Below are 25,669 nucleotides of genomic sequence, written 5' to 3' on the forward strand. Positions count from 1 at the left end.
GGTTTGAACATTGACTCTATCCGTTATTCAAATGAACCGTGGCAAGCCTTCCACAATTTTGGAAATTCGCCTTCAATCACCTAGATCACCTATTCACAAATACGATGCAATATTTTTATATTTGTATCTAAGATATCACGTCTAAAATTGCTATTGTGATTTTCTGCACGAAGTCCGACTTTACTGGCACACGATGGTCACCCTCCCACTCAAGCACAGAAGCCGACTTATCGGAGCAGTAGCCACTCAGAAGCTTCCTCCCCAAGGGCAATCCAGGATCGAGCAGTCCATGAACGTGTATTGTGGGTATTGTCAACAGCCTCTTCGCCTTGTCTTCTTCGAACCTGAATCCTTCAGAAAATAGACCAAGAATCTGGTCAGCGTTCTGCATGCCCTCCCCTTCCCCTTCCTCACTTAGTGCTACTAGCGGTGCAATGCCGTGGAGTAGCAGAGCAAATTTCCACCCCTTGTAGCATCTCTTTGACTCGTTCGGGTGCGGCGGCTCAGTCGGGTGAGCTCGTAGCTGTTGTTCGAAGAGCAAGCTTGCGCATAGCTTCGCGCCTTGGCTAAATCCGAGAAGGCCGACCCAAGAGCCTGTAGCACCCTTCTCATCATCGTCCTCCATGGCCTGATGTAAACTGTTTTCAATGGCTGCGATCACCCCTTTCTTGTCCGTCGCAATGTTTTCCGCACCAGCCCACGGAAGCCATGTTCGAAACGGCCCGCAGTCCTTGTAAAGTGGGAGCACGTTGGGACCGGCATCGCTAATGAATGGCGCGTTCGTGAAGACAAAGCGGAATTGCGGACCAAGTTGTCTTAATAGAGACCGAGCTTGAGATATTGGTTCCGCCTCCATGAAGGCAAAGAATTCGAGGTAGGTGTAGACTTGAGTCGATCATAGCGACAAGGGAAAGAGGACCCGGGGTGGTGATTGTGAGCAATGGAAGAGCGCATGCATTCTCACTACGATTCTTTGGAATTGACTTTCTGGCTCCGAAAGCGCTAGCTTGCCCAAATAGGTATAGATAGGCGACTGACCAAGCTGGGTCTTTTGCGACTTCCTCATCCTTACCTCCATGCCATGGAAAGTTACACTTGTGGGTAGTTGGGACGGACAGAAGTGGTTTGACCTTATCCTTGGAGACCGTACCTGAGCCCGGACATTGATGCTTTCGGCGTCCAGGGTCTCTTGACCTCCAAAACAACCGGAGGTTTTTGAAATGTCACCGGCGCATGGTCGGGGGGTTCTCCACATGCAAGGGCCCAGACAACTGCCGCCGGATTCAAGGAATCTGTCTGCTCTTGCAAATCACCAATCAGACGCTTCGTCATCCCAACGGGATCATGGTCCGTAGAACCATGTGGTGGCAGTGAGACGCTATGAGATGAACACCGTCGTCGGGATTTGCCCTGGGTTGTGGTAGATCGTTCTTTAGCAGCGAGTACTGATTCAATCAGGCACATGGTGTGATGTAGGGAGGGGAATGCGCAAAGACAATAGCTTCAGAATGATGGCCTCTGGGGTTTGGAGTTCTCTTTGTGCTCAACATCTACGCAGCCACTGCTCTGGTCTTTTCTTGGAAGATTTTCACCAAGTCCTTGCCATACTTCGCTCTCCCAAAGTCCAAAACGTGCTGACCAAATGTCTTTTCCGGTTCCTTTTCACCTTCCCATTGGGGAATTCCAGCTGCTTCAAGCACCTTTAACACCGTGTCGTCCTCTGGCCTCACGAAGTATGCCACACTATAACGTACAAAATCTCCTTGTTCTCCGGGAGCCGGAAGGACGCGATGTTTTCCTGAATTCAGGACGCCGTTGCTGAACTTGGTCATCGCATCGCCCAGGTTCACTATTGCGTGACCAGGAATGGGCTCGACGTAAGTCCAGCGGCCCTTTTGTGACAGCCGCGAAGCGCTCCAGAACTTGCTGCCGTCTGGGTGCTCTGGCTCCCACATTTGAAGGCCTCCCAGCCAATTGAATAAAATGGTGATGCTGCCGAGATCTGTGTGTGAAGTCGTAGCGATCTGGCTTTCGATGTCTCGCGTCTTGTCTAGAGGTGGACTTCGTGTTAGTCGTAACTGAGATCCAGACTGCTGGTCGATTCGATGTCGATTCTTGACTTCCTCTTCGACAAGTCCGAGTTTGGTTCCAACCAGCGTCAGTAGAAATACGCCGGTTTCGTGGGCTTTCGTGACGAAAGGCTTCAGTATCTCTTTATTTTCCACGATCGTGGATGGATTCTGGTTCGGGCTGGGCGCATCGTTGACGATGAAGTCTTTCGATATGCTCATAAACTCGACTGTATCTGGCGTTCCCTGTGCGTCGGTCTTCTGTGCCCCAGCGCTCTTGTAGCCATAAATGCTGCCATTATAAGCCTGGTGATGTTTTCTCTTCTCGTCCAGTGGAAGCTGAAAGGTTTCCTCGGCTAGTCGCGCCATCTGGAGAGCGCCCTTCTGAAGAATTTCGCCTTCCGGGTGGTCGCATACGTTGAGATAGAAGAATCCATGCTTCTGACACGCGACAAAGAGCCTGTTCGACTCTTCATCGTCATTTTCTAGAAGCTTCCGCAGGGAAATCTTCTCGATGGGAGCTGTAGGTAGGTCTGTCGGGAATGGCGGGTAGCTTTCGGGGCTGAAGCGAACACTGTTACTGGCGTTTGAGCTGGCCATCTTTGCAACCCTAAGTGCTGAAAACTTGGCTGAGAGCGACTGAAGGTTGCTGATTAGCAGTTAACGTCTGTAAAAAGTTCCAGCTCTGAGATAAGATCACTCTAAACCGTCCACGTGTGCCACGCGACGATGCCCCTGAACGCAAAGCTTCCCATGCTCGTTCGATCACTGACCCTGAAATGATGTCATGTAGCACTTCCGTGAACACAGTGGGTCATTTAAAGTTCACGAAACCTCCTACAACCCAAATGGATGGCCCTTTACTCTTTCCCTACTGTGTACACTGTGCAGCAACGTGCCTATCTGGCTCGGCCTAAGAAAGGACTAAAAGACTGAATGAACTTCAGTTCATCATGTCATTAGCCAAACCTGTTTCTCCATGTTCACTTGGTTACGATGATCAGATAGGATAGACAAGTTATGCGTGGAGTCTTTGAGAACTGAGTGAAACCGCTGCAGCCAAAGATTCCTTGGACTCAGGTCATAGCTAGTTTGGAGACGATCTCCTTGGCTACAGTATCCTTCTCAATCTTCAGTTCCTCAGCAAGAGCCTGAGCATTTGCCCTCCTGTCACTTCCTTCCTTACCCCTCATCTTCGTAAGGATATCTCTGAATTCTTGTTCAACGATTTCGGGCGTTCCAACAATGTCGGATCCTCCTCTTCTGGGTTTGCCTTTAGCACTGCCAGTACGGATCTTTGTCACGTCAGTCTTCAATGTATGACTTTTGTCCCACAGCTCAGAATACGTACCTGCATCACTTCAAACGCGACCGGGTTCTTTCTCGTGGAAACAACCGCCGTGTTGATGGCGTTGTCTCCCGGAGCAAGAGGCCAGCCAATGAGCGGGATACCCTGAACGAGGCTTTCCACTGTTGAGTTGAATCCCCCATGTGCAAATAACCACCCAATCGAGGGATGTTGAAGAAGTGCCTGTTGGTCCACCCATCTGTTGCATACATGGCCAACACCGCTGTCGTCAATTCGGCTGATTTCTGATGGATCAATCGCTTTTCCTGCAAACATCCCCCCGAGAACCAGTACGAAGGGGTCCTTGGACTCGATTAGAGCTGAGACCAAGGCCTGGAAATTTGCTTTGTTTGTAGGAAATACGAGAGACCTATGGCAAGCGCCGAAAGTCAGCATGGGTTATCCCGAGCATTGTAGAAGGAAGTTGAAGCTTACCCGAATGAGATCAGAACAACTTCTCCCTTTCCGTGACTGTCGAGAAAAGCACGCAGACTCTCGTCCTTCACCACCAACTCGTTCTTAGACCAACCCCTGGGTGCAACCTGGACACCGACGGAATGTACGTTCGTGTAAGTCTGGCAGGCAGCAATGGTCTCGCCCTCTAAAGCCATGGAAGAGGCACACACCACGCCATCAGTTGCTTTTGCCAGACTAACAGTCTCTCTGAGCATCGATGATACGCCTGCAATGTGTTAATCAGGATGGCCCCCAAGCAAAGTAGGTCCGAGGTAGGGACCTTACCTGCTTGCAGCGGAACCTCGCCGAATTCACGCTCATAGTCGTACATATCCTGAATTCCAGGAATTGAGATAACCGTACCGTTAAACTCATCAAACCCATTCTTCGCTATGCACACCTAATCAGCGATGATTAGTAAGTGCCTGTCATACTTGGACAAGTCCGCAGGCGCAGCAGCTTGTGAGAGACGTATTTCTCCTACCTTGTCGATGATCTCACTGCGCTCTCTACCTTTTCGCAATGTCTCATCGGAGACATACTTATCGACAATGTTTTCCCAGTCGCTAAATCCACCTTTACCTGACGGCGCAAGGAACGAGTACAGACGTGCGGCACTACCTGCCCAGTACATATATACCTTGCAATCAGGTCCGACAAGGTTTCTAACCTGTGGTAGAGTATGGAGTGATCCATTCTGGTCCAGCATGAGGGCCGTGGGCTTTGGCCAGGCTTGTGTACCATCACAGGCTTCTTGCAGGGTCTCTATCCAGCATTTGGATAGTTGAGCAATGCCCTCGGCAATGGTGTTCTTCCCCACATTTTTGGAGATGCTATGTTGGAAGGTCAGCCCGGACGTTTTTGAGAAACTAAGAAGATTGAATGCTTACTCAGGGTCACCGAAGGTCAAGAGACGGAATCGATCTTTGGGGAACTCGGGGAATCTACGGGTGTCTACCTCAGATACTCATGTTTAGTGAAGCTCCCGTGTCGCCTGAGTTTCAAAGGCATTTTGGAAACTTTGCATACCAACGAGGCTATGTGTTACATAAGTAACAACTAGAGCCGGGTTTTCCTCAAGCATCTTGATAATGAGAGCGTTGGCACTGGTGATGTGACCCCATACGGGGAACACATACCATGCATGGTGCTGTTGGTATACCATTATGGGAGTTGATTAAATTCGATCTGAGCAGAAATTGGTGGCTGATGATGGTGAAGGAACTCGAAGAAAGACGTATGTGGTGCCTAGCCCCTGCGCTGGGTAGACTCTAGGATCGTTGGCGATGCCTGCTGCCACACTCACAAAGTCAACTGTCACACAAAATCAACTGTGCCGAAATGGCGTGTTTCTGACCAATTATTCATCAAATTGATTCCCTTTGCAATACTGTCACCCATCTCGAAAGTACCTTGCCGCTCCTGGTTGGCAACCGACACTGTGAAAACTTCCGAAATCTCCGGTGCACCATCAAAACCTCCGAAATAATTCTGGTTCCGTCAAGCGCACGCGTTTCCCATGTTTTCCACTTCTCTCACGAACCCACTTGGCTCCCAATATACTTTTCAGGGCTCCAGGTATGCTAGGACGACCCTCAGTCTGATCGATGAATTCGATGTCGAGGCTGGCGAACAGGTGGGCTATGGGATGATAGTCCCATCCTAGGTTCGAGGCGAGTCAATACCGAAGCCGGGAAGTTTGCTTAGGTTTGGCATCCGAGCAGGCAGACGAGTATTTTGCGCATGCGAAAGACTTGTAATTAATGAGCCTTCTTCAAGGATCGTTGCTCGTGAAGGAATGCGTGTCGAAGAATAAGCTTTGAGGCGGTAAGACGGCAGTCGGACACATACACCGACGAGTTGGAGGCAATCGAGGTTCAGGCCAGGGAATGAATGCCAACCATACCTTTCTACACCGACTCATGTTCTTTACTAGCGTGCCGCCGGCGACCCGGGATGAGACGGGATGAGACGGGACAGCATAAGTCCGTAGGAGGGGTACCTAGTGTATGCAATAATCCCATCAACAACTCTGCAAACGGCCCAGTCTTTAGTAATTGCGCATAGAGGTCATTCTTGGTGAGATAGGCACATTATCTGTGTCCACTCGCCGAAATCAGCCCGCAAGCTCATGGGCACGGAACCTGAGTTGACACCTTTGTCCATTCCCAGACCTTCACGACGAAATGGAGGTGAAGCCGCTACGAGGTGTTGGTGAGATTTCACAAGCCCCCGGTGGATTGACCTCATTTTGACCACAGTTGCAGGAAACTTGGAGAAGTTCCTTATCCATCAACATCTCGTCAAGTTCTACAACAACGTGCAAGTGGCTTGCACATACACCCTCTGCAACACGACACCTGCACTCGTCGATAGTGACATTAGGGGGTTGATTTTCACCGCCTTAGGAAAGACGGTAGAGCGGCATCCTATTCTTGGCGTTGCCTTGACAGATGAAGACAGTCCTCAGCCGTCATTCAAAAGACTCGATCAAATCGATCTCCGAGAGATCGTCCACTTCGTCGAGGCAGATCCTGCTGATCTCTCGGCCGTTGACGCCAGGATTCAAGACGAACATCAGAAGCCATTTCACAGGACTCAGGACCTTCCTTTATGGCGCTGCGAAGTGATCAAGTCGTCTGATTCGAAAGATGTAACCACTTTTGCCCTCTCCTTTTCATTCCACCACGTCGTTGGGGATGGGCTGTCGGGGGCAGCATTCCACCGCACGTTCCGTAACGCGCTGAATGGCCTCATAGAGTCAGAGAAAACAAGCCCCAGCACCTCCTCTAAACCTGAGATTGTTCAGGTGCCAAAGCTTGATTTGATCCCTCACTTGGAGGAGACTATGGATCTTCCCCTCACTGCCTTCTTCATGTTGACCAAGGCATTCAAAACATATTTGTATTCGTCTACGGATACTCTGGAATGGTCGGGGCCTCCTATTCAAGTTGCACTCCCTCCGGTGAGCAACACTCGAACTTTCTACTTACCACGCAGCGTGGTAAAAGACTTGCGGAATGGCTGTAGGAAGCATCAAACGACCATAACCGCTCTTTTGACAGTCCTTGTGGCACGAATTCTCGGTGTCTTATACCCAACTCATTCTCGCTTCATCGCCTCAGTACCATTTTCGCTGAGGAAGTTCTCGAAGCATTCACCAGACGACATGGGTTGCTTTACAGCGATCGCGGAGCCTTGTTTTTCTGCCGATAAAAGCTTGCCGTGGGGTTACATCTCATGCCGGTCAAGTACTGCATATGCGGCAGAGACTGCCTCGGCAGATGACAACAAGATCTGGAAGGCCGCCAGCGAGTGCAAAGATTTCATTCACCAAAGGAGCTCCTCGTCGGAGAACCTCTCTGTTGGTCTAACCAAGTTCGTGAGCGACTACCGACAGCACTTCCTGGGCATGTTGGGTGGAAGGAGACGGCACGCCTTCAATGTGACGAACATCGGTGTCGTGGACGGTGGGATATCATCAGTGGCTGGCCTAGAGGAGCATAAAGTAGCATTTGATCGTGTCGTGTTTTCAGCGGGAGCCTCAAAGAGTGGCTCGCCATTTACAGTTTGTCTTGCTTCTGCTAAGGACGGCTACATGTCTATTACTGTAAACTGGGAGAAAGGGGTCGTAGAGGACTCGTCTGCAGGCGAGCTTTCAGTATCCTTGGAAAAGGAGCTGAACAGATTGGCCGAGGCCGAGAGAGATATGTAGAACAAGTTTTCACGGCCATAAGCATCATCCGTTGACATCAGTTTGCTCGCTTTCGCTTGATGATATCTCGCGGAATCTGCCTTTCTGGATAACTCGATCTATCGGCGATTCGACCGTAATACGATGTCCTCGGTAGAAGGCATCGAACTTGTGAATGGCGGTGCAGTCAGCACCACGACTCAGGTCACCACGCGCTTCCAGGGATGAAAAGTCGCCTGATGCCGGTTTTGTTACGTGCTCTTGACAGCCACGCAAAGCTTGAAATATGGGCTATCCCAGTCTACTTTTCAGCTAACAGGGGCATTTTCACTTAGACAGATCCGACCTCCGCTTTCCCCGGTCCGGTAGGGAGGTACTCACTTCCCGCAGTGGGAATCCTAATACTGCTTCTCCTCGACGCGGTCTACCAATCTAAGGGTCGACTTGAACCCAGCCCACGGCAAGGAAGCAGCAACATGAAGCCAATCACAGATGTTGAGATGTCCGCTGCTGCTTCGGAGAGCAGCCAGTCCAACAACAACGAAGTGGAACCGGTGACCCCTAGAGAGCCCGGCCAATGGCGGAGGCGTTTGAACCCGTTGAAGTCCCGCGTGGTTCCGCAGATACCCGGCCAACGAGAACAGCCATCACGAGAATGGTCTGCGGGCCTACTGAGCAAGATAGTATTCAGTTGGCTAACGCCTCTTATTCATGTAAGCCTGACACAAACCAGAATGAGACCATGCGAGTAACACGGTAATACAGCTTGGCTACCAACGGCCTTTGGAAATAAACGATATGTGGTTGGTGAACCCTGGCCGAGCTGTTCCAGGACTCGAAGAGAGATTCGAGGGCGAGTTCAACCGGCGCGTGGCGAATGAAGCTCCACGTCCTCTTCTCAGTGCACTCTTCACCACATTCAAGCGCAAATTCCTTCTCGGCGGTATCCTACAACTTATCGCTACCATAGCTCAGGCCATAACTCCATTCTTCCTGAGGTACATCATCGCGTTTGCCACAGATGCTTTCAACGCTCAACGAGATGGGAAACAAGGGCCCTCCGTTGGTTACGGCATCGGATTGGTCATTGTCATGACGGCTTTACAAGGCATCATGGGAGTCTGCACCAACCACTTCCTTTATGCGGGACTCTCAGTCGGCGGGGAGGCCCGCGCCATCCTCATGTCGAGGATCTTCGCCAAGTCGCTCCGGCTATCGGGTCGGGCCAAAGCCGGAGGCCCAAATTCTGAAGCCACCACAGGTGCAGAAAGCGAAGATGAGAAGAAGAAGCAACCAGAAGACGAGGGATGGAGCAACGGACGAATCATCAACTTGGTCTCGACCGACGCATCCCGGATCGACCAGGCGTCCAGCTTCTTCCATCTCGCCTGGTCGGCGCCGCTGTCCATCATCATTACGATCGTTCTCTTGCTCATCAACCTGGGGTACTCCGCGTTGCCCGGTCTTGGAGTCTTGTTCGTCTCCGCGCCCCTTTTCGGCATGGCGACCAAAGTCCTCTTTGCGAGACGTGGCGTCATTAATAAGCTCACGGATAGACGCGTGAGCATCATCTCAGAAGCCTTGCAGTCCATCCGGTTCATCAAGCTCTTCGGGTGGGAGCTGAGCTTCCTGCAACGGGTGGAGAAGGTGCGGAAAGACGAGGTGAAGGCGATCCAGGCTCTCTTGGCTCTCCGCGACGGTGTTCAATCAATTGGGATGGTGATACCGGTCTTTGCGTCCATGTTGGCTTTCATCACGTACTCGACGACCGGGAACCACCCGCTGACTCCAGCCCCAATATTTTCCTCGTTGGCACTCTTCAACCAAATGCGTTTCCCCTTAAGCATCTTTCCCGTGGCGGTCGGCCAAGTTATTGATGCGCTTGCCTCGGTGATAAGAGTTCAGGAGTTCCTACTGGCTGAGGAGGCAAGCGAAGACGCAATCCAGGATCATGGCAATGATAACGCCATAGTCATCAGGGACGCGACGTTTACCTGGGAACAAACGCGATCTCGGCGGTCAACTGACGGCTCAGTCATAGACGAGAAGCGAGTAGAAAGCCCCACCACATCAATGAGCCAAGACACCTTCCAGCTACCCGAGCTCAACCTCACCGTCGGCCGCTCAGAATTGGTCGCAGTCATCGGCAACGTGGGCTCAGGCAAAAGCTCTCTCTTGGCTGCCCTCGCAGGTGAGATGCGCAAGATGACAGGCACAGTCATGTTCGGAGCTTCCAGAGCGTTTTGCCCCCAGAATGCCTGGATACAGAACGCCACCGTCAGAGAAAACATCATCTTCGGGAGGGATTTCGATCGTGTTCTATACGATAGAGTCACGCAAGCTTGCGCGCTGCTCCCGGATTTCAAAATGCTTCCAAACGGTGACGAGACCGAGATCGGTGAACGTGGAATCACGGTATCAGGGGGTCAAAAGCAGCGTATCAACATCGCGCGCGCCATCTACTTCAACGCAGACATCATCCTCATGGACGATCCTCTATCTGCTGTTGACGCCGAAGTCGGCCGTCATGTTATGGAAGAGGCCATTTGCGGGCTACTCGCAAACAAGTGCCGAATTCTGGCGACGCATTCTTTGCATGTGCTGCATAAATGCGACAGAATCATCTGGCTGGACGGAGGGAGAGTAAAGGCCGACGGGACCTATCACAACTTGATGGACCACAATGGCGAGTTCGCTGAGCTTATGACCTTTGCCGCTACCACCGACGACAAGTCAAAGAACGCCGATGACGAAGACCCCCCTGCCCGGAATGCGGACAAAGAGATTCACATGCAAACGCTGGAGAGGACGACAACTTCCAAATCCACTGCTTCTCAAATTGCTCTCATGCAAGCTGAGGAACGCGCCGTAGAGGCCGTTTCTTGGGATATTTATGTTGGATATCTCAGGGCAGCAGGCTCTCTCATGATCGCCCCTCTGGTCATCTTCTTGCTCACCGTCGCGCAAGTTGCGTATATCGCCACGGGACTATGGCTTTCATGGTGGACTGCCGGCCAATTCCCTCTCACTCTAAGCGGCTGGGTACGTCTCATACCGCTCCTGATGTCTTTTAATGGCTGACACTTTCATAGCTAGGTATATACGCAGGGCTCGGATTCGCCCAAGCGATATCCATCTTCGCCTTCTTCGTGTGCGTCTCCATCTTCGGAACCAAGGCGAGCCGGCACATGTTCCAAATGGCAATGAGCCGAGTCTTGCGAGCGCCAATGGCCTTCTTCGATACCACCCCTCTCGGAAGGATCACCAACCGCTTCTCCAAAGACGTTGACGTGATGGATAACAAATTGACCGACTCTCTTCGAATGTACCTAATGACTCTTGGGAACATCATCGCCGTCTTCGCGCTGATCATTGCATACTTCCACATCTTCGTAGCTGCCCTGGTACCCCTGGTTCTCATATACCTGTTCGCTACTTCATATTACAACAATTCAGCTCGAGAAATCAAGCGACACGAGGCTATCCAACGGTCCAACGTGTTAGCCAAAGTCAGCGAGGCCATCTACGGCCATTCGACGATTCGCGCCTACGGTGTGCAGGGTCACTTTGTCAACACAATCCGGCGGGCCATTGACGACTTCGACGGGGCGTACTTCCTGACCTTTGCCAACCAATGCTGGCTCGGTCTTCGGCTAGATGCAATCGGTCTGATCTTGATCTTTGTAATCGGTCTTCTCATCGTGACATCTCGCTTCAGCGTTCATCCCAGCATCGGCGGTCTAGTTCTATCATATATGCTCTCGATTATCAATATCTGCAGCTTCGCGGTGCGACAGATGGCGGAGGTCCAGAACGACATGAACAGCACGGAGAGACTACACTACTACGGGCACCGTCTTAAGGAAGAGCCCCCGGCGCATCTCGGGCAGTTGCCAACTGACTGGCCGCATGCCGGAGGAATAGTCTTCCACAATGTCCAACTTCGTTATCGCCCTCGGCTACCACTGGTCCTGAAGGGTGTCAGCATGCAGGTGAAAGGTGGTGAAAGAATCGGCATCATCGGGCGCACGGGGTCTGGCAAATCAACCATAATTCAAGCGCTGTTCCGGATCGTCGACCTGGCAAGCGGCTCGATTTCGATAGACGGCGTTGACATCAGCCAGATCGGCCTTGCGGATCTTCGGGCCCAGCTCGCCATCATCCCGCAGGACCCGACTCTCTTCCAGGGCACCGTCAGGTCCAATCTGGACCCGTTTGACGAACACAGCGACCTGGACCTGTGGTCGGCGCTGCGAAAGTCAGGCTTGGTGGACGAGACGGGCGCAAACGACATAACCCTCGACAGCCCCGTGGACGAGGAAGGTCTCAATTTCTCCCTGGGCCAGCGGCAGCTTATGGCTTTGGCCCGGGCGCTCGTCAAGGACTCCAAGATCATCGTGTGCGATGAGGCGACGAGCTCGGTAGACTTCGCCACGGACGAGAAGGTGCAGCAAACCCTGGGCAACCTGAAGGGGAAGACTTTCCTCTGCATCGCGCACCGGCTGAGAACAATTATCGGTTACGACAGGATTTGCGTCATGGATCAGGGCCATGTGGCTGAGCTGGACTCTCCCATCAACCTGTACGATCAAGGGGGCATTTTCAGGGATATGTGTGAGAAGAGCGGGATTGGCAGAGGCGACATCCTCAATCGGGTGTAAGGTGCTGGAATTGCTTTTTCAACAACTTCTATGAATATATTCTTGATCTGCCGAGTAAATGCGAAGTCGTTTCTATGAGAGATTACTACAACCTACCTGGCAAACTTATGAGACCTGTGCACAAGTCCGCCAAAGGAAACCCCATGAAGTCCGCTAGACCCCACAAACTCCGCAAACTTGCTCATCCTGAGAACGACGCCTTCGTGAGCGATCGTATTCGTGTTCAAGCGGAATCATTTGCGGCAGCAATTGAGGGCGCTTTTGCCGAATCGCAACATCCAAGTTATAGATTCAGGATTCTGACAAACTTGTCTGAATGGACCGGACGAAGGCCGGGCGGGTTGCTCTTCCAGAGACACCGAGTTAAGATACAAAGCAAATAGACAGTAATGAAAATACTCATCAATCTCAACTCTGAATTACTCTCAGACAACGTTGAAAGATACTTTAGACACAATGGCGAAGACTTCAGTTGCAGTCGTTGGTGCGACAGGCGAGACCGGGCACTTCATCATCGACGCCCTCCTCGAATCCGATGCCTTCGTAAGTCTTGCCCAACCAACTCCTTCGCTTATTGTAAGAAGAATGCTCACGGTCCTCAGGAAATCACCGCCATCGCCCGTCCCTCCTCGGCGACCAACCAAAAGTACACCAACCTCCGTTCCCGCGGGGTCAAGGTCATCCCCGTAGAACTCACCGGCTCTGAAGATGCGCTCGTCGAAGCCCTCGCCAATATCGACGTCGTCATCTCGACAGTCTCCGTCGCCTCCTTCAAGGACCAGGTCCCACTCGCTAGAGCCGCCAAAAAGGCCGGCGTGAAGCGTTTCGTGCCCAGCGAGTTTGCGATGGTGATCCCGCCCAAGGGTGTCCACGACCTGCAGGACATGGTACGTCAATCCTCTTTTCTAAGGCCTGATTGCCGCTATCCCCAGGTCCAAATGCTGAGTTCCTCGAAGAAAACAGATGTCCTCAACGAGATCAAGCGCCTGCATCTCCCGTGGACCGTCATCAACGTGGGCTGGTGGTACGCCGGCTTCCTGCCCCGCCTCGCCTCCGGCCGGACAGACTACATACGTCCCGCGGCCCTTTTCCCCGAGCAAAACTTCGTCCCGGGCGACGGGGAAGCCGTCTGCTCCATGGTTGACGCGCGTGATGTCGGCCGCTACGTGGCGCGCATCATCCAGGATCCCAGAACGTTGAACAAGCAAGTCTTGGCGAGCAATTTTGCGCCAAAGCTGAACGAGCTGTACGGCTTGATGGAAAAGATCTCGGGCGAGAAGATTGAAAAGACCTATGTGAGCCAACACCCTTTTCAATACGCGTATACATCATGACTGATGTGTTTTCACAGCTATCCGCAAAAGATATCGAAGGCCAGATTCAGCAGAGCAGGGAGAAGATTGCGGCCGGCCAGACGGATTATATGACGCAGGTGGGATTGATGATGTCGCAGTATCAATACTCTGCGGGGATACGAGGCGACAACACGCCCGAGTACGCCGAATACTTGGGCTATCTGCTCACGACTGACTTGTACCCGGATTTCAAGCAGATCACGTACCAGGAGTTCTTCCAGGAGGTCCTCGACGGCAAGGCACGAGCAGCGTACAGCCAGTGAGCTCAGGGATACAGGTAGCATGTAATTAACTCCACATTGCAGTCAAAAGTGTTTGCAAGCCGTTCTGGCTTAAGCTATCTGCATACTGTTCTGTCCAGCCAAGGCTGACACGGGATATACTTAATCCAATAACACCGGCCTATGCCCCCATACCCTTCGCGTCGTCCCATCATACCTTCATATCCATCTCATATCCATCATATCGACATCTAGTCATAATACCAATTCATGATGCGCTCCTCTTGGGAGGTGGGAGAACCAGTTCATCCCGCCCCATAACCTCGATCGTCCGCTCCTTCCCCTTCCAAAGATACCTCACATGAAGCGCCTTTCGCCTCAGCGGCGCCGGATCCCAGAACCCCAACATCGACCCCTTCCTCACGCCAGCCGGGATCTTCAGCTTGCCGTCCTCAACCAACGCCGCGACCGCCAACGTCACGTCCGCAACCTCCTCCAGGGCCCAGTCCGCGCCTTCTTTAACTCCAAACTTGGCGCTCAGAATCACAAGCCCGCGTCGCTTCCGCTCGGCGTGCTGCCTGGCCTCCACGGGCCCAGCAAGCAGCGCCGCAATGTCATCCGCCGCAGCGCGCTTGCGATTGATGTACGCCTGCAGATCGATCTCCATCGGCGGCGAGCGCTTGCGCTTCGCGAGGAAGTGTCTGGCCGCGAACGCAACCAGGGGCACGGCGCTGGCGTAGAAGAAGACGGCGGGGCTGTACTCTGCGCGCGGCGAGAGGAGGAGCGGGATGCTCAGCCGCTGGCTGAGGCGCGACCAGTATAGCGACAGGTGCAGGCTGTGCAGGCTGACGCCGAACTCGAGGCCGAGCTTGGAGAAGCGGCCGACGTTCCAGAGGTTGCGGACGGCGAGGTAGCGGTCCAGGAGCGTGTTGGAGCAGAGTTCCACTTCGAGCCGCGTCGGCTTTGAGCCGGGGAGGGGCAGATCACGGCCGTAGCGGAGATACGCCGCCGCGGCGGTGGCCGTGAGAGACGTCGAGACGGTCCAGGAGGCGTCGTTATTGGTGCTGTTGTTTTCATAGTCCAGCCCGCGGATGCCGCACTCGCCCCGCGGGGAGTCTTCGTGGCCTGCCGAGGGCACCCGCTCGGGAGAGGTCGTGTATCCCACCTCGAAGCTCGCGGAGGTCTTCATGGGGAACTCGGTGAGCAGCTGGGTCTTGCTGACCTGCGAGAAGTCGGCGAGGAACTTGATCGTCTCGCCTGGCCACATGCTCCAGTCGCCGCTGTCGGCGAAGGCGTAGGCCGTCCCGGCGCCGAGCCAGCGGTGTACGCCGACCGCGATGCGGGGCGGCTCGCGGTACCACGGCCTCCCCGAGCGCAGGCTCCCTTCGAGGACGACTGGGTTCGTGCTATTTGGGAGATGGATGGGGTGGGATACCCGCGCTGTTAGTGATGATTCTGGGAGAGCCTCGCTCTCCACTTCAACCGTTGTCTTTGCTATGTGGTCTTCATCCGTTCGGTGGATGATATCCTGGTGGAACTTAAAGCTGATCATGGGACATGGTCGCTGCTCTGCCAGTTGGATAATACGCTTGCGAGGGATCGTCAGTGGCAGCAGAGGCTGATAACGATCTGCCAACAACGGTAGCGGAACTCGATAAATCTCTTCAACGATGCCGTACACAGACCCCGTCAGAGTCAGCTGCGGCGGAGGCAGATACACCATCGACTCCCTCGCCTGCTCAAGCCCCTTCTCCTCGTTGACCGCGATAGACGGCACATTTTTCGACACGATCGATCCGCAATGGCCAAAATTAAACGTCGATCTATCCAAAAGACGCCCCCAGGCCGGTAACCCCACGGTGACGGAGTGGCTCAACGTAAAGTCCAGCGGCGTCAGCGCGGAACTCTGCCTCACGGCCTTGGACACGTCGAACCGGATCCCCAGATCCGACGACGTCTGGACCACATCCGCCGCCCTCTGCCGCAGCTGCTCCTTCAGCGACAGGTCGTACGCATACCGGTAGTCCTCGTCGACGGGGAACTCGGGCACATCGTGCGTCAGATCGCGCAGCTGGCTCGCATCGTACAGCGCCCGCCGGTGCGGGTCGATCAGCGTCTCGAAGCCGCGCTGCACCTGGCTGAACCACGGCTGCGCGATCGCGTGCAGGTTCTCCGGCAGCCCGTCCTTGTGCAGATACAGCAGCAGGCGGTGGTAGGCCTTGCGCACCTGGTCCGGGGTGAGCGTCGGGTCCTTGGGCAGACACAGCAGGTCGTAGTAGTCCCCCTCGACGCCGTCGGCCTCCTGCTGCAGCGCCGCGAGATCGCCGACGGTGACGGTGCTGTCGTCGCCGCCGCCGACGTCGTCCATCATCTCGGAGGCGAGGGTCATGCGCTCGAGGTAGGAGGAGGCGTCGTCGTCGCCGAACTCGTACTCGCGGCGGGTGGCGGCGAACTGCTCGTTGAGGGAGAAGCGCGACGCCGTGGAGCGCAGGCTGAGGTTGCTGTGGTTCGCGGGCGGGTGGAGGTAGGTGTAGTCTTCTCCCCAGACGGCGGAGGATCGGGCGGAGGAGTTTCGCGAGGGCCCCGCGCCGCCGCGGGTTCGGAGGACCCGGAGGCTGCCGGGGCGGCTGGAGGAGTCAGCCATTCCTTTTTTGCGGTGTTTTTGGCGGGAATTATTACGGAGGCGGAGGGGGAATTGCGGCGGCAGCGGGGTTGGGCTGAGCGACAACGACAAGGACAAAGGAGAGTGACGAGAAGGTGGAAGAGGGGGGATCGAGAGGAAGATGGGCGCAAAGCGGTCGGAGGAGGAGGGCTGGTGATATTACTCACACTTCTCTCGGCCGACCCTCTTGTTTACATTGTCGGGGGACAACAGTTCGTTCGTTCGTGGCCGTGGCCGTCAAGCTGGGCGGAGATCAGGGGGGGGCAATTGGTGCTCATCACACGGCGCACAGGGGTCCATCCCGGAAACGGCGTCATGTTCTGCTGTCGTTTCTTGGGTCGCCCAACGTCGGTTTTGGGCGGTTCTTGAGGTTGTTCGTCCGGGTGGTGACAAGGGTATCCCCGAAATCATGCTTTGTTGGAAGCATCTTGTTGATCAGTGTCGAAGCAGATTACCTAATCGGCGCTGAAAGGGTGGCTTCAGGACCTGCTTGGTTGTCGAGATCTACTGGCAATGAACTGTTGATGAGCCCAAGGGCGAGATCTCTTTCAATTGAAATAGCGTGGTTATTTCTCCTTGAGTTTTCTTGAACCAGATGTTTACAGCAGTGATATGAGCATAGGTTCACTCACTGTTGTTGTAGTGAAGCGGACGCAATGCGACGGCCCCACTGCGCCGGCAAAAGAGCCGGAGGTTGGGCTTACTGCCGCCGCCCACTTCATAGGTACTTTCAGCCATCTTCAATAACTTGATCTCAATGAGATTCCCAGAAAATACTTGGGAAATATTTTCACACCCAATGAGATGCATGTTCCAGCAAATTTTCCAACTTCCACGTCTGCAAAAGGGAGACAAGATCAATGACCCCAGGTCAACATCCAATGTCTAACGCGTTAGCACCAACCCCTAGAAGTGTCCGTTCATCAGCCCTACGACCCTCACTCCCATTCCCAAAATCTCCCAACTAGAAGCCCCCACCAACAAGTTCGCCATGAACACACTACCACAATGTCAACTCTCTTCTTGACTCCGCGAGACCGCTACCCCTCCGACTCCAAAGCCCCGCAGGCCTGTGGCAGCTGCAAACGACAAAAGCGCAAATGCGACAAGGCGCTGCCGGCCTGCGGGCTGTGCACCCGCATGGAGCGCCGCTGCGACTACGTCGAGTCCGCCGGGGCAGCCCCGACGGCGGACGACTTTGCGGCCTTGCAGCAGAGACTCGCCGAGCTCGAGGGCCGCATCAACGAGAACGGCGGCGGCTCGTCCGGCGGTGCTGGTGGGGTGGCCAACGGCGCCGGGCCGAGTCCCGGGTCGGACCCCTCCGCCTCGGGACCGAGCATCAACAACGACTCGCCGGCATACTCCGCCGTTGAGCCGCTCTGGGAGCAACAGACGGCCTCTCAATTCCCTCCAGACGTATTTCTCGACATGCCAACATACGAATGGCTCAACCTGCCAGTCCCAAAACCATTCATCGAAGTCCCTGCCGTGCGTCCTTCTGTCCCCTGTGCCCCTGTCTCTCTAACACCATTGCAGGAAGTCCTTCAACACCTGGGCGACGGCACATCCGTCCAGTCCTCCATCGCAACATACTTCACCACAATCCACCCCTGGCTCCCCATCGTCTCCAAGAAGCGCATGAACATGGGCGTCGCCCTCAGCCAAGGCGGGCCCGACCTCGCCATGCTCTTCCTCGCCATGAAGCTCATGACGACTCACCCCGAGCCGGACAGCAACATGCCCGCCGCCCGGATACCGCTCTACCGCGCCGCCAAGCGCTTCATGTCACTCCTGGAGAACGGCGGCGCGACCTCGCTCATGGCCCTGCAGTCCATGCTGCTGATCGCCCACTTTGAGTACGCGCACGGGATATACCCCGCCGCGTGGATCACTGCCGGCTCGTGTGTGCGGTATGCCGACTTTCTCGGCCTGCCAACCTTTCAAGAAGGGAACCTGCTCCTCAGCTCACCGGTATGAGTCCCTTTTACACCATCAGGCTCCAGCAGAGCTAATGTCAACGTAGACGACCTGGACCGAGCTGGAAGAACGCAAGCGGACGTGGTGGGCAATTCTCATCCTCGACCGCTTCATCTGCATCGGCAACAAGAAGCGATACGTCTCGCCGGACCCCGCCGAGAACGAGACCCTCCCCGCCGACGACGAGGCCTGGGTAAACGTCCCCCTTCCCTTTCCCTCTGACCTGCTTCAACGTACTAATTGTCTACTCCCAGGACCAAGGCCGCGTCGACCGCGCAGTCCACCACACAATCTCCTCCCCGGCCCCCTCGCCGCCGACATCCCCCTTCCCAACCCTCTGCCGCTGCGCCCTCCTCACCGCAAAAGTCCTCACCCACGTCCGCAGCCGCGACCCCCCCATCTCCGACGCCGCATCCCTCTCCGAAGCCCTAACCACCGCCCTCGCCTCGCTGCCCTCAGACCTGCCCTACCTCGCGCCCCGCTGCGTCCTCCTCTCGAGCGCCATCCTCCTCTACGACTTCTACTGCTGCCCCGCCACCCCCAACGGCCGCATCCGCACCCCGGACGAGACGACGCAGCAGATCCGCGCCGTCGAGGGCATCCGCCGGCTGAGCGGCGACATCGCCGACCTGGCGCGCGAGCTGCTACTCCTCGCGACCTCGATCGAGGACGGGAAGAAGGGCGATAGTACGGACATTGGTGTGATTAGTCCGCTGGCGCTGGACGCGCTGTACGGCGCGGCGAATACCCTCGCGTGGCTTGTGCGCGAGGAGGGCTCCGCCGAGTGCGAGGAGGCCGTGGCCGTCATCAAGCAGTGTCTGGTGAAGCTCGGGGGTAGGTGGAAGTTGGCGGGGGAGTATTTGCGCATGTTGGAGGAGCAGGCGTTTGCGTACACGATGCAAGACCAGGGTCATTCGACGATACGTATCAGATGATGGGGTATCTGCTGGATTTAGGATCCATATAATGGTCCTCTGTTGGTGGTCTATAGACTCTTAATTCAAGACAGGCTTCCACCCGTTCCTCCTAACAAATCCAACAACTCCCTCGTCCTTCAAGACTTCACTCCCAAGCCGCCCCGTTACAACGCTCCTCTCAACCTCGACCCCTTTCACGTAAAAAGGATATCTCAACCTCCCCTCATCCTCCTCCTCCTCTTCATCATCCTTCCTCGCCCACTTGCCCCGTCTCTTCACAAACCCGCTCGCAGCCCGGTCAAGCGACAAGTACCACCTCCTCTGATACACACTCCCCACGCTATTCTCTGCCCCCTGATACGCGTTCGTCATCCTCACTCCCTCGTCCTCCAGCTCCCTCAATTCCCTCTCGACGCCAGTCAACCCCTTCTCCCCGTCTCCGTCTCCGCCCCCATGGTCCGGCACAACACCGGCCCCATCCTCATCCTCCCCTTCAGAACTGGTCTCAACCACCACCTTCCCTCTCCCCGGCCCACCCCTCCTCCGCCTCTTTCTCGCCGGCCGCCCAAGCAACCCCTCACTCCTCCTCCTCCCCTCAAAATCCTCCCCCTTGGTCAGCCTCAAATTCAACACATACCCCCTCGGAAGCCGCTGCCCATGCAACCTCACCAAGATCTTCCTCCTCCCAAACGCCCTCGCCAACTTCTCCTGCTCCGTCATCCCACCACTCTCCTCCTCTTCCTCCTCCCCCCCGCCAGACTCCGGATCCTCCCCCGGCCCCGGCCGCCCCCTCTCCAGCACCTCATACCTTCCACAGTCCCAAACCACCAAACTCCCCGTATGCCAGCTCCCCGTCTCGACCACATGGTTCCACAAACAATGCACCCGCGTCTCCGTCGCGTTTCTATTCAGCCGCCGCGAGTTCGCGTCGCCGGGCAGCCCGTACATCACCGCCCAGCTCACGCTGCTCGTCTCGTTGATCTGCAGCCGCAGGTCGTAGTGCGTCCCCGCGACCGGGTGGTCGTGCTGGTGCACCACGAAGTGCGCCCCCTTCGCGGAGCCCGCGTTGCTTTCGTACAGCGCCCGCTGCGCCGTTGCCGGGGGGAGGTGCGGCGTCGCGGCTGGGTAGGGGGTGAGCACGTGCGCGGCGAGGTGTGTGAAGAAATGCGAGGCCGGGTCCGGATGGGACGCGGCGCCGGATTCCAGGGCCGCGGAGAGCGATGGGCCAGATCGAGGAGATGGTGCTTCTGCGGGAGGGCTCCCCTGGTCGGCCTGCTCAGGTTTTGTGTTTGGGGACCGTGTCTGGGGCAACTCCAATGACCACTCTAGATTCTTCTTCTTTATGAATGGATTCGGGATGAGGTCCGGGCTATGAAGCCTCTTGACGGGGCTTTTGGCGGTGGCCATGAGGCTGAAATGACAGTGTTGGTGGTGATGTAAGAGAAGAATTGACCGAAAGCCCAGTCTTATGCTTCAGATGAGATGAGTCTCATTAAACGCTTCACTGAGTGCTCATGAGGATGCATTAGTGTGCACCAATTGTTTTAGCTTTCACTCATAGGTAGCTGCAATTGATTGGCTCTAAAGTGAGCTTAGTCACCCACCATTTACACTTCAGTACTGAGTAAATATTGGAATTGAAAAGGAAATCTATCGACGAGGCATTTCATTCCCTTATTAGACGAGAAACCTTGTGCTTCCGTCCTTGTTATACCCTAGCTACGCCATGCCATGCAAACAAATCCGTTCGCGAGTGTTGATTTCGCAATGCCCGTTACTTCTGCCTCAGCCGAGGCCTTCTTTGCTCCTCATCAAAGCTGGCATTGTTCGCCTTAATTTCATGTTCGCATCCAAGCAACGCTTTTCTCCATGATTCATTGTACATGTCGCGGTCAGACGCACTGAATATGTGAATGCCCATCAAGGCTTCTGCTCCACCAGTGTCGGCGCGATCCGTCTCTTCTTGGGCTCAGTGCCCTCTTCCTTGTCCCCTTCACTGGCCTCTCGCTTTGTCCCACTCGCAGGTGTCGCGCTGGACGCTGTTCCAGCTGCTGCCGAGCTGCTGGCTGGGACAGAAGCATTAGTCCGAGGGGTCTCGGGTGGTGTCGTAATGGGCACGCCAGTGACCTTGGTAGAGTTGGCCACAGCGATGCCTGGAACGCTGCCGACGATGAGGTTGGGGTTAGTCACCACCTGCGATGACTGAGTCGCTACAGATGAAGTAGAGTTCGATCGTGCAGGCGACTGGGGCCTCTGGCTGACGAAGCCGGCTGGAGGCGGCGACGGAGCAGTGAAGGAACTCGTTGAGTTACGATGATGATGGCCCGATCCATTGCGGTAGGGGGAGGGCGGGGCGAACACTGACGACGGGGTCGGAATGGGGGTGCCCTGGCTGGATGAGGTTGTCGCAGGTGTGGCACCCGGCACAGTAGGGTTTTTGGGTGTCGGCAGATCCCCTTGGTAAGCCTGTCCAAGTTCGCCTGGCGCGAATGAGAGCGTGGAGCAGAAGCCGTCCGAGGAGGATACTAGAAGCGTCAATCCATCGCTCGACCTACATAACTGTTAGCATATCATAGTATTAATTCATCATGCAAACTTACCATGCGAGATCAGTAAATGTAGCGCAGTGCAGGTTGCTGACGATGCAGATTGGGGTCTGCTGCTGAGAATCGTACAAGAGCACAGAGTCTTGGGTAGCAACGGCATAGATCATGCGGTACGGCAAGGCGAACGCTGCCTTAGGGCCGGGGGTGGAAGCGCCGGTCTCGGGCTTGCTCGTCGGCGTAGACGAGTCGGGAACTGAAGTCGGGGGCGGAGGTGGTTCCATCACGGAAGTGGCCGCTGCTGGCTTTGAGACTGGCTCTGGGAGCGCCGGGATAGGTTCCTCTGAGGACGACGTATCGATGGTGATGTGTTTGGTGACAGGCGGGGAGGTCCGCAGGGTGTAGAACACGGGCGAGCACTTGACCACGACTGAAGGCTTCTTGTGACCAGGCAAGTGAGCAATGGGCGCCTTGTTGATGCCACCTCTAGTATAGATGTACACCGTGTTGGTGACCTCGTATGTCGGCTTTGCATTGCCCTCTGAAGGATGTTGAGTCTGATATTGACCAGCTGGGGTGAGTAGGAGGCTTCCGTCAGGAGTGAAAGTCAGGCGCCTGAAGAAGGACGAAAGTGTCTCGTTGGCGTAGAGAAGCGCATTCTTCGTGCCGAGAGGGCCAAGGCCACCCGAGGGATGCGGCTTCGTGCTCGGTGAAGGCTCAATCGGCATCACAGCGGGCAGAGGCATAGACGGGGCCGGAGAGGGCGAGCGCCTCGACGAGAATGACGAGCGTCTGCTATGGCTAATCACGCTCGGCGGGTTCATCGGGAGAGCTATCGAGGTCGGGGTTCCAGGAGCGGAAGGGACGGGGGAGCCCACAGCCGCCTCGACGGAGAGGTAGGATCTACCAAAGTCTGGAGGTGCAGGGCTGCTAGAGGATATGCGCCTGGGCGGCAGATCGCTCTTGTTATGGCTCGCAATCTTAGAAGGCTTGTCGTCGTGAGAACCACTCAGGGTGTGCTGGCCGTCTTTCGTCTTCAGGGAGTAGATGTGAACGGATCGGTCGGACGATTGGGTCGCAATGTACTCGTTGAGAGGATCCCACGCGACGCCCTGGACGTAATGGCTATGCTCTGCGATCTGACGAACGAGGGTACCTGCTTGGGTCAGCAACCGTATGCGCAAGGGTATTAGTGTAAGAAATTGAGGCATACCGCTAGTGGCATTGTAGATGCGAGCAATGTTGTCCATGCTTCCGATTATGAAGAATTGACTGTCGGGCGACCAGGCGAGGTCGTATATCTCGGATCCGCTAGATCGACACATGTGCTTCGTGCGCCACGTTTCCTTGTCTTCGAGACCCTCGTTGCCAAAGGCAGGGCCACTGTGCTCGGACTGGACCCAGAGGATCACATTCCCGTCGTCGCCAGCAGAGGCAAGAATATCACCTGGTGAATGCAAGGTCAGCTATTGCCGGGGTGCAGCGCCGCGCCGTTAGTTATCGTACCTTTGGGGGCCCATCGGACGACATTAACTGCCTGTGTGTGCTTGCTCAGGGTTGACAGGTAGTCGACCTTTCGATCCTCTCCGTCACTCTCGACCTTCCAGAGCTGTGTGAAGCGTCAGCCTCGGGGGCACGAATGCGGGTATCAAAATCCGACGTACTCTCACGTTGTTGTCTCCTCCAGCCGTAGCTAGCCGGCCCTTCCCTTGCGGCTCGAAATGGGCCGAGTAGACGGGGGCGTTCTGGTCATGCCAATTGATGATTAGAGGCGTGCTCTTCATCGTGAATGCGCGTGCGGTCGATTGCTGCCAGACATGTGCGGGATCGGGAGAGGCAGGTTGGTGTCTGCGCGGTCGACTCGTACGATGGTATCGCGGCGGCGGGGAGGGCACGTGTGTTGGAGATGGGCTGTTGCCGAAGAGGAAGTTTTACCGGCAGGAGCTTGGATCGACGATTCGAGTCGGGAAGCTTCGTGCAGCGAGTCTGCGGCGTCGGCGTCGGATGAGGGGTGGGCAGGCGAAGGATGTTCAAGCTTGCTTCCTGAGCATCTGCAGCAGCTTGGGGGGTGGAAGGCGGATCGGGGCTGGCTGGAGCAGCTTCGAGGTGCAGAAGTAGTAGTAGCAGCAGCAGCGGGAGGTTGGTTCGCTTCGTTGGTTGGCCGTGGGGAATGATGGGTTGATGTTGGACGAGACGGCCGGCGTTTATACCACCAAGCGTGTTGAATGGTTGGACGATCGGTGGTTTGGACAAAGGGAGAGGAAGCAGAAGGGGGGGAGAGGTGGAAAATGAATTCGAAAGAAAGAGCTAAAGGGAAATTGTCGCGAGGGAGACTAATAATGGATGAAAGGTCGTTCCCGCATCGGGTGGAGTTTGATTCTGAGGTGGTTCGCTTTGGTTTGGACGTGGCCGTGGACCGGGAGGTTTGGCAGGAGCTCAGACGACGGTTTAACGCACCTACTGAGCTGAGGCGCGACGGGACAGTGTCGCCAAGGTACCTTAAGGTACGGTAACCCAACCGCCCGCCGCTGCACTGCAGCAGTGAATGCAGCGCCCAGCATCGGCAGCGTCTTAGCTGAGGTGAGGAGCCTGTAGCAGCAGCCAAGGCAGCGGAGCAGGACAGGGAAGGTGCTGGACATGAAGCCGCAATCAACGCGACTCTGGCCAATCATGGAGCTCGGACGGGGGGGAGGGTCAGCCCGCTGTTTTGCTCACCGAGCTTCGTGCCATTGGCTGCAGCCCGACCTTTACCAGCCCGCTAACCTTAATGACTTCCATGCCTCTCAGCCCGCTATCATTTTTACTTGCTTCCTCCCGTCACTCTTTGCTCTTCATTACTGGACCCTACCTTCGCAGGTATCCATTTGTAGTAATCCTCGATTCTCATGTTTTGTGTCTTGTCATTTGTGGCTGGCGGATGAGATGAGAGCTGCATGCAGCTTATCACTGTCCACTAAAACTACTGACAGAAGTGCCACTACATAAGCTACCTTACTCGATACCTGGGCACCTTGCTAGGTTTTTCTGTTGTCATCTCGGGGGAATAGAAACAGGTAAAACACTACCCATTAAACCAAAAACCCCGGCCTCCAAAATGATCGACGCAACTATCGGCGGGCTTGAGGCAGTGGGCGCAACACGTCGAAACGTATGCACTTGTTACCTGAGAAAACCAGAACAAGAGACGACGAGAGTATCGCGTAGCAGTCACAATAAGGTATCATGGGACGGACGGCCGGTTTCCATGTCATCAGATGGTTTGTCTCTCATCTCTTTCTCCCCCCTCTGTGCTTGCTCTCTGCTGGGCTCGGCGTAACCGTGTTCGGTACAGTTGCCGGTTGTTTCTTGCATTTTGTTTCGGTCCGTTCACTCAAGGGAGATTCCCATATTCTTCCATCACTGAGTTTGCTTTTTTACCTCCCATCCACCTTAATTGTAATTCATCGCATCCATCGACAGCCCGGTCTGAAAGAGGCAAGGGATGTTTGCGGGCAAAGACGAGCGCCTCAGATTTACCCACGCTGCATCCAACACCACCTCAGCGTCAGATGTGGTTGCTACAGGGCTGACCGACGACCCCCCTCCAGCGCCAATAAAGGCCCGGCTAATGCAAATTGCTGCACACTGAAATCCACACCTCCGCCCTCGGCCTCGGGAGCATTTACTCTGCCCCTCTCAGGACGAAAGACGCGTTTCAGCGTCGACTACCAGCAGTGTAAGAGACGCTCTTGCAACACCAAACTTTGCAAGACCCAATGGCACAGTT

The 25,669-nt window shown here is 55.3% G+C and overlaps 10 protein-coding genes across 10 annotated transcripts; 4 read left to right on the top strand and 6 right to left on the bottom strand.

The window, feature by feature from the left end:
* Window positions 1-127: 127 nt before the first annotated feature.
* Window positions 128-856, bottom strand: GCG54_00000122 (Esterase mpl1; the record flags this gene model as incomplete). Its single annotated transcript, XM_045400265.1, has 1 exon — window positions 128-856. One exon carries the CDS (start codon window positions 854-856, stop codon window positions 128-130), a length of 729 nt encoding a protein of 242 aa, XP_045265915.1.
* A 694-nt stretch (window positions 857-1,550) lies between these two features.
* On the bottom strand, window positions 1,551-2,669 carry GCG54_00000123 (Gibberellin 20 oxidase 2; the record flags this gene model as incomplete). The annotated part of the gene is made up of 1 exon (XM_045400266.1): window positions 1,551-2,669. The coding sequence occupies one exon, from the start codon at window positions 2,667-2,669 to the stop codon at window positions 1,551-1,553; it is 1,119 nt and encodes a 372-aa protein (XP_045265916.1).
* A 476-nt stretch (window positions 2,670-3,145) lies between these two features.
* Window positions 3,146-5,038, bottom strand: GCG54_00000124 (UDP-glycosyltransferase 73C6; the record flags this gene model as incomplete). Its single annotated transcript, XM_045400267.1, has 7 exons — window positions 3,146-3,364; window positions 3,421-3,787; window positions 3,853-4,099; window positions 4,159-4,273; window positions 4,358-4,706; window positions 4,764-4,827; window positions 4,903-5,038. The coding sequence occupies 7 exons, from the start codon at window positions 5,036-5,038 to the stop codon at window positions 3,146-3,148; spliced, it is 1,497 nt and encodes a 498-aa protein (XP_045265917.1).
* A 1,021-nt stretch (window positions 5,039-6,059) lies between these two features.
* Window positions 6,060-7,588, top strand: GCG54_00000125 (uncharacterized protein; the record flags this gene model as incomplete). The annotated part of the gene is made up of 2 exons (XM_045400268.1): window positions 6,060-6,087; window positions 6,141-7,588. 2 exons carry the CDS (start codon window positions 6,060-6,062, stop codon window positions 7,586-7,588), a joined length of 1,476 nt encoding a protein of 491 aa, XP_045265918.1.
* A 455-nt stretch (window positions 7,589-8,043) lies between these two features.
* GCG54_00000126 (Multidrug resistance protein fer6) lies at window positions 8,044-12,228 on the top strand (the record flags this gene model as incomplete). Its single annotated transcript, XM_045400269.1, has 3 exons — window positions 8,044-8,280; window positions 8,333-10,609; window positions 10,660-12,228. The coding sequence occupies 3 exons, from the start codon at window positions 8,044-8,046 to the stop codon at window positions 12,226-12,228; spliced, it is 4,083 nt and encodes a 1,360-aa protein (XP_045265919.1).
* Window positions 12,229-12,681: 453 nt separating this feature from the next.
* GCG54_00000127 (Isoeugenol synthase 1) lies at window positions 12,682-13,846 on the top strand (the record flags this gene model as incomplete). Its single annotated transcript, XM_045400270.1, has 4 exons — window positions 12,682-12,771; window positions 12,831-13,115; window positions 13,161-13,523; window positions 13,580-13,846. Coding segments are annotated over 4 exons (1,005 nt in total), but the record flags the coding sequence as incomplete, so codon positions are not given.
* Window positions 13,847-14,072: 226 nt separating this feature from the next.
* GCG54_00000128 (putative J domain-containing protein C63.03) lies at window positions 14,073-16,448 on the bottom strand (the record flags this gene model as incomplete). The annotated part of the gene is made up of 1 exon (XM_045400271.1): window positions 14,073-16,448. One exon carries the CDS (start codon window positions 16,446-16,448, stop codon window positions 14,073-14,075), a length of 2,376 nt encoding a protein of 791 aa, XP_045265921.1.
* Window positions 16,449-17,474: 1,026 nt separating this feature from the next.
* On the top strand, window positions 17,475-19,378 carry GCG54_00000129 (Depudecin biosynthesis cluster-specific transcription activator DEP6; the record flags this gene model as incomplete). Its single annotated transcript, XM_045400272.1, has 4 exons — window positions 17,475-17,954; window positions 18,003-18,437; window positions 18,490-18,636; window positions 18,698-19,378. The coding sequence occupies 4 exons, from the start codon at window positions 17,475-17,477 to the stop codon at window positions 19,376-19,378; spliced, it is 1,743 nt and encodes a 580-aa protein (XP_045265922.1).
* Window positions 19,379-19,438: 60 nt separating this feature from the next.
* On the bottom strand, window positions 19,439-20,767 carry GCG54_00000130 (uncharacterized protein; the record flags this gene model as incomplete). The annotated part of the gene is made up of 1 exon (XM_045400273.1): window positions 19,439-20,767. One exon carries the CDS (start codon window positions 20,765-20,767, stop codon window positions 19,439-19,441), a length of 1,329 nt encoding a protein of 442 aa, XP_045265923.1.
* A 513-nt stretch (window positions 20,768-21,280) lies between these two features.
* On the bottom strand, window positions 21,281-23,687 carry GCG54_00000131 (putative WD repeat-containing protein C26H5.03; the record flags this gene model as incomplete). Its single annotated transcript, XM_045400274.1, has 5 exons — window positions 21,281-21,911; window positions 21,961-23,059; window positions 23,117-23,350; window positions 23,410-23,512; window positions 23,568-23,687. The coding sequence occupies 5 exons, from the start codon at window positions 23,685-23,687 to the stop codon at window positions 21,281-21,283; spliced, it is 2,187 nt and encodes a 728-aa protein (XP_045265924.1).
* Window positions 23,688-25,669: the final 1,982 nt, after the last annotated feature.

This window comes from Colletotrichum gloeosporioides (genome assembly GCF_011800055.1).
Source record: "Colletotrichum gloeosporioides strain Lc1 chromosome Unknown consensus_33, whole genome shotgun sequence".
NCBI lineage: Eukaryota > Fungi > Ascomycota > Sordariomycetes > Glomerellales > Glomerellaceae > Colletotrichum > Colletotrichum gloeosporioides.